This window comes from Dendronephthya gigantea, unplaced genomic scaffold (assembly GCF_004324835.1).
Source record: "Dendronephthya gigantea isolate DGI-Jeju-01 unplaced genomic scaffold, DenGig_1.0 000009F, whole genome shotgun sequence".
Taxonomy (NCBI): domain Eukaryota; kingdom Metazoa; phylum Cnidaria; class Anthozoa; order Malacalcyonacea; family Nephtheidae; genus Dendronephthya; species Dendronephthya gigantea.
Window position 1 is genome coordinate 2,651,370 of NW_021163019.1, and position 17,259 is coordinate 2,668,628.

General features: G+C 37.7%; 3 protein-coding genes across 3 annotated transcripts; all 3 read left to right on the forward strand.

Annotated features, from left to right (window-relative positions):
* The first annotated feature begins 376 nt into the window (after positions 1-376).
* On the forward strand, positions 377-3,016 carry LOC114517579 (QRFP-like peptide receptor). The gene has a single exon (XM_028537365.1). The coding sequence runs from the start codon at positions 753-755 to the stop codon at positions 1,704-1,706; it is 954 nt and encodes a 317-aa protein (XP_028393166.1). The 5' UTR covers positions 377-752; the 3' UTR covers positions 1,707-3,016.
* Positions 3,017-5,753: 2,737 nt separating this feature from the next.
* Positions 5,754-7,610, forward strand: LOC114517578 (histamine H2 receptor-like). The gene has a single exon (XM_028537364.1). The coding sequence runs from the start codon at positions 6,311-6,313 to the stop codon at positions 7,307-7,309; it is 999 nt and encodes a 332-aa protein (XP_028393165.1). The 5' UTR covers positions 5,754-6,310; the 3' UTR covers positions 7,310-7,610.
* Positions 7,611-11,284: 3,674 nt separating this feature from the next.
* Positions 11,285-13,976, forward strand: LOC114517568 (neuropeptide S receptor-like). Its single transcript, XM_028537348.1, has one exon. The coding sequence runs from the start codon at positions 12,049-12,051 to the stop codon at positions 13,087-13,089; it is 1,041 nt and encodes a 346-aa protein (XP_028393149.1). The 5' UTR covers positions 11,285-12,048; the 3' UTR covers positions 13,090-13,976.
* The last annotated feature ends 3,283 nt before the right edge of the window (positions 13,977-17,259 follow it).

Consider the following 17,259-nt stretch of genomic DNA (forward strand, 5'->3'; position numbering starts at 1 on the left):
ATTTCAATTTGCCGTATCCTGGAAACACATGAAAGATTAATTGTTGAAAAAAGCAAAATTGGACTCAGGGACGGATCTAGAAGCTTAATTGTTGTGGGGGGGGGGTGCATATTCTTATATTCGTCTTATGTCCGATTGATTTCTTTTGATAGCGTTTGTTTTTTAACCCTCTTTTAAGCTTGAATATATGAATATGCCCCCCCCCCCCCCCCCCTCCAATTAAGCTTCTAGATCCGTGCCTGAAATGAGTATATTCACTTGAAAATGTCACATTTCTCAATTTCTCACAAGGGCTACGCACACGGGATTATTTCTCTGAGCGTCTTGGCAACGTAAGCACGACTCTTACGCTTTATTTCAGCTAAACAAATACACTTGTTATGCATAAACGTGTATATGAAAAACAGTATAATCGTGTTTCTTAAATTTTCGCGGTAACCGTGTGACAGTAGACACTAAAACTATTCCTATATCCTATACGCCCTTTGCTTTGGTTCTGCCTAAGAATACAAGCATCAAAATATAATCGTACTTCTGCTAAATTATCAATTAGTTTATTTTGCATCTAATAACCTTGTCCCATTAGCCTGCATTTAAATAAAGTCAGTTTCAGCTGTTATTCTTCATATTCGTATGTACACAATTCAGCTAAGTGTGTACGGGTTAATATTTATCACTTCTCAATAATACGACTTGTACAAAGTCGAAAGCTGTCGCGCTTTTCTACAGTTTCCGCACTACGTTCTGAAAAGATGCCTGGAGCGTCTTGGCAAGGCTTTTTACTGATTGCTATCGTCATAGCCACTCTTTTTGGCAATATTTTATGCCTCTATATACTCGTTAGGCTGCAGAGACGTCTACTAAAACGTCCTCTCTACATATTCATCTTCAACATCTGCGTGGCGGATATCGCTGTGGTTCTCTGTTCGATGATCTTCAAGATAACCGACTTCTTCTACCAGGATTGGCTCTACGGCGAGGGAATGTGTCAATTCGTGGAGTATTCCCAGCGTGCTCTGTTTCGCGTTAACGTTCTTACGCACACCTCGATCGCGTTCGAACGATACTTCAGCGTCGTGTTTGCGCTCAAACCACAAGTACAGATCTCGAAACCATTGGCGCGTCGGATCCTCGCCGCCATATGGGTGCTATCATTCCTTCTCTCGATTCCACTCATCTTCTCTTTCGAGGTCTTGAAAGGTGGTGACGAACGCATTTGCAGGTTGGTTCACCTTCCCTGGCTTTGGCTGGATAAATTGTACAACAGCTTCGACCTCGCGGTGTTCTTCATCATACCACTTGCGGTCACCCTGTTCCTCTACGGTAGCATCATAACGTCGCTCAATCGCCGCAAACGTCGGACCGGAGATCTGGGTTCCATCAGCGCCACAATGAATACAATAAGAGCGGCGATCCGAGGTGTTCGTGTCTCGATAATCGTCTTGACCGCCTTCCTCATCTGCTGGATACCTGTCATAGTTAAGGGATTCAACCGTCTGGTACATCGAAACGCGAACAGGGATCGCAAGGACGAATTATACATCGTTGCAATGTACCTTGCTTTCGTGAACGATGCAATTGTGCCAATCCTCTACTGTCTTCTAGACAGCAACCTAGCGCCTTCCGTATGGACTATTTTCTACTGTTTTAATCGCGACGGGCAAAGTGAGGAAACCTCGGATGGCAACGAGACGATCAACGAATAGCAACGCAACTCTCCTTCTCTTACTTTTTGCAACGATAGAGGGCAATCCCCGTTGACATTGTCAAAAGTCAAAGACTTGATCATGTTAACTGGGAATGTTAGAGAAGTATATATAGTGTGTAAAGGTGATCTCAGTATAGTTTGGGCGGGTTTTTGAGAACGTGATTGAGGAAGTGTCAGAACTGTGTTGAACTGCAAAATATGGGTTGGTTAACCGGGGTCTGAGAAGATAGAAAAAGAAAAGACCTGTGGGGCGTCTTTCAGGACAATCAGAACGATAGATTGACTTACGAGTGAAAGGGACTTGTGATTAAAGTAAAGACTCCACAATACGGACAGCGCGAGTGTTTTATGCATATAAATTTCATGTCGGTATATTATTGCCGTATTGTTTAAGGAGCGTCCTGGAATACAGTTGGTATGTGGACTTGCATTATAAACGCTGATCAATCGCCCAGTACAAAGAAAACTATCATTGTATGTCTTGGCCGCCTATTGTGAAAGAAATCAATTTTTTCCTTTTGGTCGTCTTGAACTGAATTGGCTCTACATGCAGTTACAGTTACAACTAAGGGCAGTTTTCCACTCGGCGGAATTCTTCGATCGAACGAAATTTTTTGCTCGATTTTCTTTTCAATGTGACCGGTGACGCGGGTATCCGCCACGGTCGAGTTCTCATAATTGAAAAAAATATCGGACGAAAAATTTCGTTCCGTCGAAAAATTCCGCCCAGTGGAAAACCGACTTAAGACGGATTTTAAGGCCGAAAGGATATTGCAAACTTCAGAGAGATGTCACGTCATTGCGATGGAAACAAGAAGAGATGTTTTGGATACGTTATGGTAATTTTAATGCTCCGACTCTTAAGTAAATTTGGTTGCATGTATAAACGAGTAATTTAGTCCATTATCATAAACGCACAACCCATGTTCAATTAGGCGGATTTCATGTTTAAAAAACCCCACGCCAGCTGCATATCGCGCAATGAAAAAGGGCCATTTGCTTTTCATATGATCATTGAACAGTAGTTGCTGGATGCATGAGATTCGATATGCAAAATTTAGCGACTGATATGGAGTTTGTGGTCAAAAGTAAATTTGAATATGTAGCAACACGTACGTCAATTTCCAGCTTCAGCACAAATTTAACATGAAGAGGGTTTAGTTTATAAACAACAATGCCTGGGTTATATTCTTTTAGAATTCACGAACGGCGGTATAAATTTAAAGGCAAAGACAAGGTGTTTGAAAGGCGTTTAGCTTGAACGGTGGATAAGCCAATGTTTAAAAGTACTCTCGTAGGTCTTATGAATGACTGAACCTACATCTTTTAAATTAAATATGTACTTCCTTTCGAAAATTAAACTATTTAAATCGAAATATTTCAGCTCCATTGTTCAATAAATAGATTATTTTGTTTTCCATTTTGAACTTATCCACCGTTTAAGCTAAACATCTTTCGAAGGAATACGTGTGTTATGTTTTTTTAAATTTTTTGTTCAATGTACCGACTGCCGTTCTGCATCGCCGTCGTTAAAAATAATTTTTTTAAATGTACATATATATATATATATTATAACTTCTTAGCGGCCATATTTACTTTGAAAGATGTCATTACGCTATTTAATAATGGCAGCAAGTCGTGTAATTTTATTAGTCTGAACTGTAGTAAACGCTGAGGAAGGCAAATGAACTTAATCAATGAAAATTTCATCAAGGCAATATTTGCTCAAGAAAATATCACGTCTGCAAATATTAGTTGTCTGAAAAAATTGTAATGAATCGTTTAGACATGCATGTAAAAACAACGTAGCTATAATATTATTTTGCGCCAAAGATTTTCTCGCTTTTATCTTCAGCCCGTTTTCCACTCGGCGAATTTATTCAACGAAGCGATATCGACGCGAAGCGATATCTGCTTGCGAAAAATTCGCTGCGAAAAAGTAGAATCGCTTTCTACTTTTTATCTGTTTAGTGGAGAACGGCCTTTAGACGGCATTTGAAGTGCATCACACCTGTGAACTTTCGACCCAGATTTCTTAAAAACGTACATAATCTCGTTTGAAATGACTTGCAATTTATTCAGCAATATCGGTTAGCGTTATTTTCCCTACCTACCCTGTCAAAAATCAAGAGCAATTTTTTAATTAAATGTACTCCATGCAATTACATCTCGCAGTTTAATAATTTTTCATTTACGCTGAACAAACATAACTTGTCTTCATATATTGAAAGCATTTACACTTGATATGTGGTCGTCACATTTTGTCATGAGTATTCTGACAATGTGACATTACACTGTCCCATAATACCTTTTTTTTCATTTTAATCAGTCTGTATTCGACCGTACAGATGGAAATTCATTACATGAAGTATTAATTATGTTCGGGATATACTCAAGATTTTTCATCCCCAACAACAGTATTTTTTTCCTAATCCGAATGTGAACTGCAAGCCTTATACATGTCTCTGCCATTTCCATAATGAAATGTCCACGAAGTTTGGCTAGTGTGAAGTGTAATTTAATCGATTTAAATTAATAATAATCGCAAGCGCTTGCTTTATCCAATTATTTTTCTAAATTGTTCTGATCGACCGTCAGGACCTGTCATGACAATTCCAGCCAAAAAAATGTTTAAGAGCTACAAAAATAATTGAGAATTTTCTTCCAAATGACAGTGGTTTTCAGATGACATATCTTTTTGTCTCAAATTTTCAAACAAAATTATTTTGCCTTCAGGGAAATAGATGCGTGTTTACAATGAGTTCACAATAAAACCAATTAAAACGGCCTATTGGGCTAAAAAAAACTGGAACGCTACCTCCTAAATAATATGCCCGATCTTCTGGAAGCCTCCAGACGCGCATGTTTTACCACGTGACACGCGTGTTCGTTTTGCGAGACACCCTCGCGAGGAGAAAGAAATTTTTATGCCTTCAATTTCAAGAATTTGAAGCTATTCAGTACTTTCAATATGGCCGCCACTTTTCACAAGATCCTTCAGCATAAAATAATCATGCACCAGCTACCTTTACCCTCGCTTAAAAATCGGCACACTTTCTCAGTATCTATTCTGAGTATTATAGATTCATTGAGACCTGCAGCCCACTGGTTTCCAGCCAAATTTGATCAATATATTTGAGGCAAAAAGAGTAAAACTAGCATCGTGCACCTGCCCAAAACATTGGATGACTTCACTTAATATAACATAGTCTTTATTCTTAACTGATTCCAAAAGTGATAAAATATCCAAATATCATACATACATCGTATTATTCATTAAAAGCTCCTGGCTAATAGCCTGTTTATTATATTTTAACAATGGCAGAGGCGATTGGCAATATGATAATGGTTTGCTACATAATGGTTTAATGATAACAGCATTATAGTCGGCCGCACGAAAGATAATTCAAAATTAATAGTCTAGAAGGTCGATGTTGATTGTACATGCGATTCGAAGTTCATAATATTATTAAATTACTACTTATTACTAAAATATAACACAAACTGGATCCTAATCAGTAATCAATCCAGGGAGCAGCATGGCAGCGTCTTCAAACAACTTAGCATCAAATGTGGTATAACAACTGCCTACTAACTCTCCTGACGAAGGCCCTCAGATCGAAACGTCGAGAAGTGTTTTGTATATTTAGGCAGTTGTTATACCACATGTGATGCTAAGTTGGATCCTAATCAGTTGTGATAAGCGAATGAAAGCAAAATACGAAAGGTGTTCTGTTGCAAAATAATATTCCCTATAAAATGACACTAGCATGTGTACGTTCTGTAAATTTTCTACAGCCTATATAGAGGGGTTATCTGTCTCTGAGAATGTGTGGTAAAAATCTATGCCAGCAATCACTTCCGTTTCCTAAAGAGTAATGTATATATATAATAGATTATTGTTCATTCCTCATTGCTGTAAAATTCAATTAGATCTTGGCATAAAAACGAGTGACCACCTGCGCCCCATGCACCTATACGAAGAGAAGATGTATCTCAAGCAAACATTGACCTTCCACTTAGTGATATGCCGCGTGTATGTCCATTTGTCCTGTATGTACTTTCCCCGCATGTATGTCCATTTTCGACGTAGCCAAGGCGATATAGCAAGAGGGAGTATGATTTGTTGACAAGCGCGCGTGTGTATACGTCTCAGTGTTATGCTAAGTCGAATTTTTGTACTATTACAGTGTTAATGTAATGCGCTAATACAATAACATTGAACTATATTATTAACAGACAGCGAGAGAATGAATGTCAGAGCTATCAAAGCTTAAACTAAAGAACAATTGATCTGGTCATAGCGCCGGGTTGGATTCAATTTTTTTTGTCTGTAGTATTGTTTTCGCCGTATAAATTGAAGAACCATAAAATCGTTTTGTGAAACGTTTACCACTCGTAACAGTATATCTTGGCCGAATTCTTGGCGAAACAAGTGTCCTGTATCTCGATTTGAACCCTCGTTGGGCAAACCGATGACAAACGTGTTCACTATAGTAAAGTCAATCGCTCGCTAGTATTAACTGTTAAATCAATCGTATTACACAAAGTTTCAGTTGGCTTGGAGTGGACGATTAAAACAATCATACACATCTTGATATAATGGTGGATTCAAGTTATGCTAGCAAAATTCCTTCGGGAATAGGGCTGTCTTTGTTGATTCTCTTCACTTTCCTTGGAAACTGTTTCGTACTTCTGGTTCTACGTTTCAAGACGCCGCGACTGTTGAGGAAACCCCTGTACCTCTTCATCTGCAATATCTGCCTGTCGGACGTCTTCGCGACACTCTTCACGATGACGTTTGAAGTATATGAAGAAATAACTCATGAATGGTGGTTCGGGGGAGAACCCTCTTGCAAGGTAGTCAAGTATTTGGAAATGACTTTATTTGGCGTGAATATCTTCACGCATCTCTCCATAGCAATCGAACGCTTTCGTAATGTCGTGCAACCTTTAAAACCGCCTATGAAACTAAAGATTGCGAAGATTTTGGTCGGAGTTTCCTGGGGTGTTCCTTCAGTGTTATCGTTACCGTATTTGTATACATTACGCCTAACCGAAACTAGTGAAAGAAAGTTTACATGCACGATTGTAGCCATGCCGTTGATATGGCTGGACAAACTGTTTCTAAGCATCGAACTGCTTGTAGTCTTTCTAATCCCTCTACTAAGTACCGTGTGTTTGTACACAATTGTCGTTCAAAAGCTCTACAGTCGAAAGAGGCAAGTGAATGTTATCCTACCTCAGGTAACTCAAGCACGAATGCGCGCGGCAGCGAAGTACGGATCACGTGTATCAATGGCGGTCGCAAGCGTGTTCCTCACGTGTTGGATTCCTCTCGTTGTGGTCTATTTTGTGCGTTTGGTCAGCGGCTCAGATTCGGTGAATCGCACAAGTACTTTGTATGTGATCGCGCTTTATTCGTCTTTCGTGAGCGAGCTGTTGACCCCCTTACTCTATTGTGCCTTCGATCGTAACATCAAACCGGCATTAAGAGACACCTTAAGATGTGGATTAAGATTCTCTGCACTTGAAATGAACTGGTTTACCGCCGGCAATATTGAAGTGCGCTTTCCACTTCGGGTTGCCCCCTTCCGTTGAGGGAAAATGTCAAAATGTCTTGAATGGGGCGTGACAGCACACAGCTGTTCAAATTTACGAACGTCTGCTTGACATTGCATTGACGGGTTTAACGGGAACCAATGAAGCACTAAGAGAAAATTGTTCGTGTTATTTCTCCACCGACAGGTAGCGGGTAATGGGAAAATTCTTTGAAGGATTTATTGATTAAATGAGGCATAATAGTAAAGTGGAAACAGTCTTAATAGTTCCAGAAGTAGGTGTTATAATCCATCTTGTGAAAGAAAACAAACTATATGTATATGTATAGTGTTTGAAAGTTACGGAGAAAAAAATAAAACAAATATAAAGAGTTTGTATTATTGAAAACAAGAGCCAGTCACGGACGAGTCCATTTTTTATAAAAATTATATTTACCCATCAGTATAAAATCATTTGTCGATTTTTATGACAATATATGGCATTTAGTAAAACGCCAGGCTAATATTTAACAATTAGTCGCCGAAGGCGAGGTGATTACAAGCCTATATTCACTGAGCCGAAGGCGAAGTGAATATAGACTTGTAATCACCGAGCCTGAGGCGACTAATTGTTTTAGTATAATTTCAGTATTGAAAAAGTTTTATTTATAAATACAACTGATACACGTGTTTATTTTATGAATATAATTTTGATTTTGAGTATTTTCAGCCATGTTTTTTTGGGGAAAAGCAATAGTTACTGCTCAAACTGCTCTGAGCAGTAACTATTGCCTCAGAGTTACTGTTGAGGGAGCCAATCAGAATGCTCAAAGGCCATTTTTCAATACTGAAAATATACTAAAGCTTTTTAATCAGGGACGAGTATATATATTTTTTATAAAAATTATATTTGTCCATGCATCTGTGTAAAAACATTTGTCATTCTTTATGACAATTGCATGATAATGGTGCACTTGCTAAAAAGTCAGTGTAATATAGCTTTTAACAAATACATTTGTTTGTAATGATTTTAAACCGACGCGGTATAAAGTTCAATCTGGGGAAATGGTAGCTAGAAGTTTGTTTGTAAAGCGCTCCATGCATGCATGCATGAAATGAAAGATTTAGCGCTAGTTCAACCCCGTTTTCTTTGCATGTGTGAATTATCTCTTCTTATTTATGAAACTCACTGGAAATATGAACTGCGCTGGCCGTTATTTTGCATTGGTAATTTTCGAAGCGATGTTTCTGCGTCTTTGGAATGATTAGGAACTTTGGTTCAACGTCCCGGAAAGCCAAAAAATACAATAAAAAGACTGAAAATGTGTAATGCCAGCCTAATATTTCACTACGAAAACACTCCACCCAAAACCTGATACAAATCTACACTTTTAAAGCAACGATGAGCGTATAGGAACGATAAATCGCCTGTTGTCTTTTTAAAGTCAAGGATTTTCATCTATAAATCATGAAATTCTGAATGATAATTTTTTTTTTTAATAGGGGGAGGGTATAAGGAACAGATTAAAGGTTTTAATCTTATCTGAATAACAGTAACAATATACGGGAAATGGATAAATATATCTAAGCCGATAACGATAGTATCCTTAGGGGTCCATCATTGCATGTTTCTCTATATTTTACTATTATATATGCATGTAAATGAATGCTTGCTTCGAAAAATTGCGTCTTTTTCAAAACATGCATCTCTTTCCTGCATTTAACTCGAGATCAATGTCATTCAGTGCTATTCTTCTGCCTTATTTTGATTATTGTGGCCCGATGCAGGAAACTATATTTCGCCGATACTGAACTAAATTACGTCAAAACTTCTAGAACTAACGATATATATTCACTCAATTAACGGATATCAAATAAGTTATATCACTTCGTACGAATTTTAGCATTTTTACATGAACATGCATATGGTAAAATGATAATAATAATTTAATTTATGGAACTAAAAAAAATCGGTGATACGTGCGTCTGTCTCGCTGCATGGAATTAGCCAGAAGAAAATGCTATAAAAACTGTCTGATTGTCATCGCCAATGACCGCCATGTTACATTTGACTGGATAAAGCTATTCACTGAATACTGTTTTTTTCCAACTGTTTTAAACATGCTTCAGAAGCAATGAAATATACTACAGATTTAAGAGAGCGCCGAATTTGAGAATAATAATGTTTTATCGAAGTTATGCATCGAACAACGCCGGAGCAATTTTGGAGCTTTTGAAAAACTCTATCCGCGGTGAATAGCGCTATCAAGATTTCGTACAACTGGCCACTGATGTAAATTAAGATACATACAACTCTTGTATGAAAGTATATATGCATGAAACCCTTTTATTAAATACATCATCACATCGCCTGTATTTATATATAATCAAACTAATTTGCATGGAAACCTGCTGAGGTTAATTTATATAGTAGAATTTTTACTGAATAACGTCATGATATGTAACATTGTCAATAGAATAGTATTTTTTTTTCAAACTTCGTAAAACGATAATAGCTTATGCATATATTTATACTACATTAGCCTGCGTGAATGAATGGAGAACAAAATTTATACTAATCACGTCTAATATATGGATTACCGTAGAGCGTGTGGATTGATTATGTGATTTGAAAACATGCAGAGTTCATTCTGCAGACCATATATAATTTGCGTTAGTATATATTGCATGTATAGCAGCATTTCAATGCTTGTTCTGGCATTTGGAAAGTTTAGGCTTACCACTATTCACAAAGTGCATTCATTTAAAAATATGAATGTTCGTGTATTTTGTTTACGCATTTTTTTTGGATTAATTATTGCTAAATTATGCATCTTATATATATACATGTTTCATTTTGGAGAGGTTGGCGTGCTTTTTAGCAAACTCGTACATAGCCATAGCTAATGATCAAATTTAAAAAATACGCCATAGTTGCTAAACTTGGGATATGACGCTACAAAGATTTATTAAAATTTTGTGGAAAGTGTTGTTAATAGAATTGGATATATAGATAAAATAAAAGTGGGCAACGTGCGCACTATCATTTGGCTGTTCAAGTCCCGTTTGCAAGTTTTTTTAGACCTTTATATCATGTTTACATTTCTACCTGAGCCGATATCTTTTTGTGGCCACTATAGTGAATCACTCTCATGCATCAATTTCACGTTCGTCCTATATGTACTCGCAAATCACACCAGGGGGCGCATATCTCTCAATAAAATGAAAATAACAAACTGACTATACATACCCCTCCTCTTTCTATATTACCCCCTGTCCCGTCTTCAGCAAGCCAGCCTTTTATTTTTAATAATATTTCGAAACCAAACGGTCGACAAGCGTAAATTGTAAGATGCGATAGCTGTTAATGAAATCATCACGCGTTGATCTGCATGTAAATTATCTGTTTAGCAAACTAATGGATTCTTATTTATTTTATTTTACGCGTGTTGTGAAAATATAGAGATGCTTTTCAGCGTTTAACATCTAAATTATCATTATTGAACGAACATGTGCAAATTGTAAAAATACTATAGCGAGACACTGTACTATAGCTTTAATATATCATAAGTTAATATGAAATAATACTAATTGTAGAATTTGCTGGCTACTAAATTGTTCGTGAAAAATGAACGTTTTGCTGGTTTTACGCCGTGCTGAGTTCAAGCAAGGCAGACTTTATATGTAATGGACGTTCATTTCCATATTGTAAATCAAGCTGCATAATGTCAAGTGCATCTGCACATTCACATAAAGTTATATTTGGATTTTATCATTTGTTCCTTATCGATTTCTTTCTTAACACCTATTTTTTCTCACAGCAACAGCTCTCGAACAATATTGTTGTTTTTACACTGCCTATCCGCGAAGAATTCAATCTGTTGGGGCGTTGCGCAAATGAACACTCAAAATATAACCACCTGCTTGGGCATTATCGTACATGCTTACTATATGCATGCATTATAATTGCAGGTCATTGATCATATACTCAGCAAATAAATTGCTTGTTTCCACTCGACTCCGCGCCATTTAGCTCTTGTCGTTTAGTGTTTAGTGTGGTTGCGCAAAACACCGGTTGTCAAGGCAATGACAGTTGCCTTTCTATCGCGTTTGCGGTGTTTTCTGTGAACCTGTTCATAGACAAAACACTGCGTTCAAAGCAGTTCGTTGGAGTAAAATTACACGCTTTGGGACCGCGTGTAACTTGTAATCAAACGCTTCGAGTTTTCGAGGGATACTGTGCGTTGTTTGTAGCGGATTAAAGCAATTGGATTGAAGTGGATAACATTGTCGTCCCACGGAAGGCAGCTCTGGTTGGAAAATAATTGAATTGTAGCATTGTATCTGCAAACAACTTCGAGTGCGGGAAGAAACGGAACAGAATCAAGTTTGTGGGATGTTTCATGCATTGGGAGGAGGAGAAACTACATTGCATGTCGTTCGTATTAGATTCAGTACGATACTCTCAACGGAAAACGTTCACGAAAGTTCACGGATCGTAGCAATAAGATCTTCCTAAAAAATTCATCTTCTTACATAAAGTAGTCTTGAAAATCGTGGGTTTGATTCACAAACGTATCTTGACCAAACACATTGCGAAGTACGTGTCAAATTTTTAAATGAACGTATTGTAATCAGCGATTTGGACGTTTGTTGTTTGGGACAAATCCATTGAGTGAAATCTTGTTATTTGATGCATTCTGAATTGTTATGCATCGATTTATTTCACCGTAGAATTGAATATTCTTGTAAATTAGTAAAGCAAATCAAATATGATATAAAGTTGCAAACGTCTTCATAATGACAGAATCCAGCTTTGGTAGCAAAACTCTACTGACGATAGGACTTTCCTTGTTGGTCGTCTTCACCTTTCTTGGTAACAGCTCTGTTTTGCTGGTTCTACTTTGCCGAGCACGACGACTGTTGAGGAAACCGCTCTATGTCTTCATCTGCAATATCTGCCTATCGGACGTCTTCGCGACACTCTTTACGATGACTTTTGAAGTGTATGAAGAAATAACTCATGAATGGTGGTTCGGAGGAGAACCCTCTTGCAAGGTAGTCGAGTATTTGGAAATGACTTTATTTGGCGTGAATATCTTCACGCATCTCTCGATAGCAATCGAACGCTTTCGTAATGTCGTGCAACCTTTAAAACCGCCTATGAAACTAAAGATTGCGAAGATTTTGGTCGGAGTTTCCTGGGGTGTTCCTTCAGTGTTATCGTTACCGTATTTGTATACATTACGCCTAACCGAAACTAGTGAAGGAAAGTTTATATGCACGAGCGTGACCATGCCGTTGATATGGCTGGACAAACTGTTTCTAAGCGTCGAACTGCTTGTAGTCTTTTTAATTCCTCTACTGGGTACAGCCGTCTTATACACAATGGTGATACGAAAGCTCTACAAGCGAAAAAAGCAAGCGGACGTGGTCCTACCTCAGGCAACGCAAACGACAATGCGAGCGGCAGCAAAGTACGGATCACGCGTATCGATTGCAGTCGCTACCGTGTTCGTTACGTGTTGGATTCCATTCGTGGTTGTCTATATTGCGCGTTTGTTTAGTAGCTCGGATTCGGTGAATCGCACAAGTACTTTGTATGTTTTTGCACTTTATTCCTCTTTTGTGAGCGAACTCTTGACCCCCTTACTCTATTGTGCTTTTGATCGCAACATTAAACCGGCATTAAGAGACACCTTGAGATGTCGCTCAAGGATTTCTGTACCCAGCGAAGAATCGGTGAGCGAAGTTAGCGCCCCGAGAGGTGGTGGAACACAAGTTCAACGTTCAGAAGTCGCATCGCGGGTTGCACGTACCTCTCGAATAGGTATGGCATAGTGCTATATATATAGAGAGATAGAGAGATGGTTCTGAAATGCGTCTCTATATAGTTGGCATCATTTAGATGCCAGACCAGATGATGACACATGCATGTGTAAATGCATGGTGTATCCGACACAGTTAGTGAAGTATACTACTCGCAAGTATACGGGCATCATTCTGTATAGTGTATATTCTTAAAATGCATCTTTCATATTCTTCATGCACAGTCGATGCCTTTGAGCTCGTGAACAACTGCACATTAGCGAGAACTGTTGTCACACGGCAAGTGTATATAAACGCGATCTGTTCATGCGCAATCTAGCTTGATTATATATGTATACTACTTTCTATTGTATATTACTTGATTTTTACTTATTTTGAAGGATAGTTTACTATTAGTTCTTTGAACTGTTATGTCCACAAGAGTGTATATAGTTTTTTTTTACATGCAATTCTGTGCAATATATATCTTAATACATTTTGACTGCATGTTACATGTTTGCCCTTCGGTGTTTGCATGTGTCTGACTTGATATGAATTTTTAACGACGGCACTTTATACATAGCTACCTTGTCTTTCATAGCCGACCTTATTACAAGAATCTTATTTCCGTGGAAGCCTGCTAGAACTATTGCTATAGATAACATATATAAACTGTACAAATACGCCTCGTTTTTGTCTATATACTATATGCATATATATGGACATGCCATTCAACCTAAAGCTGTGGCAACAAAGTGAACGTGCCACCCCAAATGACTGCCTTAAACAATGTTTTTCGGATTGTATAAGTTGAATTATAACCTTATAATGAGTACTTTGCGTCTCGCTCGTGTTTTTCAGCACTGCCGTTGAAGGGGAAAGTCGCAAAAAGCGAAACAACAACTTTCACTATAGCTGACTAAGCCGTTTGTGCAATTGTGTATGATTGTCTGTCATGATTGTTCATTTACATGCATATTATATACTTTATTTACAAGCAATAAAAAAAATCTATGTATTCATGTATAGAGTTTTATTATAAAAAAGTTTTTTTCAGTAGCCAAAACAATTTCAACACCACAGCTGTTAAACTTTTTTCCATAGGTAAAGTTTATATGTTAATACTTCTATATATACTAAATATGTTCCATTGCATGACATTGTGCTTATGCATGGTTTCCAGTTGTGTGCATTATTAATCGAATTCCGCAAGACCTGTTTTGTTGCCGGGTAGAGATTGTCAAACGAATGAATGTGCAGTCAGAATTAGCAGCAGTGCATAAAATAACATTCATCCGTTTCTGCAATGTAGTTGACATTATTGGGAAAAATAAATTAAAAATGGAATATGAAAGAGACCGACAGCGAACTGAATTCATTAAAGCCATGGCGTTAAGTGTAAATAGTGTTAATTAAATTTTTTCCTACTAATAACAGTCAAACACGTTTATAGCTGCAAGAAATTATTTACAACATGCATATGGGAAAAGCACTTTATTTTAAGATGCAATGTATTTCCTGGATATTATGGTATATATTTATCTATTTATGGATAATCATTGTATGTTATATATAGCATCGGGGTTATAGTTTTAATATTACAAATACGCATGCATTGCCAAATACGCAGAGGTTTTCAATTTGAACATGCAGTTTATTCACGAAAGCTTGATTGTAAATAATGGACGAATTAAAGACTTTTATTTTTCACATTGGAACTGGTCGATGTGGTTATTTCGATTTTCAATTTGATGTGTTCCAAGAAGTTTTCCTTAAGATGCTGGTCGCGTTTAAAAGCAATTGAAATAAGTGTTAAAGCATATAATAATTTCCGTATAGGAGTACATTGTCAAAAGAGCTATTTTTGAACGCGGTAATTAATTAATTTTTGTTTAGTTTGCCTACTTCATATAGCCAGACATACAGGCAACGTGGGAACGATTTAGATCTACAGCCAAATTGCTGCTTGTTGTATTTTTTTTTACATTTCTGGTGATAGCCTATAGCTTACCGCTTTCGACATTGTGGGCTCGTATATTTGAATATGAATTAATGTCAACTGTGGTGTAACAACTGCCTAAAACAGAAAAAAACACTTCTCGACGTTTCGACCTGAGGGCCTTCGTCAGGAGAGTTAGTAACTCAACTGTCTATTTTAGGCAGTTGTTATATCACAGTTGATGCTAAGTTGTTTGAAGACGCTGCTCCCTGGTTGTATGAATTAATGTGTCGTTTGAACAAATCTTATCCTACATGCGATTAGACCTCATTCGAATTTTTAAAAACACCTGGCTTGCAGGCTTTGTTAATTATTGATAACCTCTCTCATGACGTCAGAGTCTGCGCGTATATAGTAATGAACCAGTTATTCTAGATGTTATCGTTGGTGTATATGACTTATTTTTAGCTGAACTACTTTAAAAAAACACCTTAACCTTAACGTTCGTCCATATGAAGTGTGAGCAATACTTTATTCTAAAGTGTTGTTAAAATAGTTAATTCAATTTGTCGTCCAGCATAGAAATGGTAATTCTACCATGCATATATTCTAGTACATACAATAATGTATTTTAATGGTTAAAAAGAGCAGGTATATTTTCTAGGTACATAATATTATGAACATAGACTGTCGTGGTTTGTTCGACCTACATTTTGCTTTATAATTCTATTGTGTCTAACTGATGCTACATTGACGTGAGCATTGTCTTAGTAGCTACAAAGTTAAGATTACATTCTAGAGTGGTCAAGATTTTAACAGATAAACTTTTTACAGATAAAGTATTCCAGCTTACAGTTTGCCGGACGGTAAATTATCTATCGTATTTCTATAATGAATCCCTGTATATATATATATATATGGCGCTTGTCCTAAAGCAAATCATATTTGAACGGTGTCAGCTTGTGGTGCATGGCAAGTCCCACCGAGTAGTCATCGTCCTTTGTTAAACTTTAGCATTTGAGTTGGTTTTTTAAAAGTGTTTAATGCTGTAAGCTCAGCAGCCGTACAACGACATCTTTTGATGTACTCGATCCTCTTTCGTTTGAACTTGACTGCTTTTCTAGGACACTTTAGGGTTACAATTTTATAGAATGCCAACACCGGAGTGCAGACGGCACAGGACTCGAAGGAAGACGTCCTTTCTCCCGACAATGGGATGTAAACAGAGTTGCACTGACCGAGGCAGTAATTATTGTGTACCTTCTTCGGTCGGCATCCGTCGCTCTCCACGACCTGTCCTAGCATGCGCGTTTTGCACCAATCGTGTCGCAGTTGCGTTTTCTTCATGCGGAACAACGTGGGCGCGTTCTCGTGTCGTTCGCGTAACACGTCTTGCGGTGATATCGGCGTTACCATGGCAACGAAGTCGTATGACAGATATACCGTGAGGAAAATCATCAGAGAGCTTGCCATCGTTAATCTAAAGAAAGATTTTTATCAAAAATTTGTGAACAAAATAGCGTGAAATCGATACAGCAACCACCGGGCTAACTATGTCCATCACAGCGTCGTTTGAACTGGGCTTGAATACAATTAATGTACAATTTCATAGACGATTGACTTACTTAAATCGGGCAGAATAAAACCTTATTCATCTTGAAGCATATTCATGTACTTGCAGGTGTTGTACTGTAACAACATACCCGTCAACAAATCATCTTGTGATGATCGCGCTGTTCCGATTCAAATTTTTACGCGACATGTTTTTCTTGTGCGCATGTCCCCTCGAAAAACTGGCATTAAAAAGAGCCCAAAGTCCCTTTTTCGGCGATAGATTTCCTTATATTTTGTTGCGGTCTACGATGAATGGACGAATTAAAATTTATGACAAAACTACGCATGAGCTAAAAACATACGTTTGTCAGATGCACTCGAAGAAAAACGCGGAAAATATTTTGCTTTCGCAAAGTGATAATTCTCAGCGTAAGGTTACTGCATTCTCGTATATATAATTCATTTAAATCTCAAGATTTGGACTAAGGAGTTCGTTATTATGGACCGAATTTTGCGTTGAAAACGCCTTTTCCTGTAGGAATCGAAGAGCCGGCGGCATGGCGTTGTGGTGCGTAGTGGGAAACGCTTCAAGACCAAAACACAGAAATGCAATTACTGCATCTTGATCTCTTAAACTTTCACAAACTGGTTACAAATGGAAACCAAATCTTATGGAACGCTAAATCCTTTGGTATTTTACGAGTCTAATA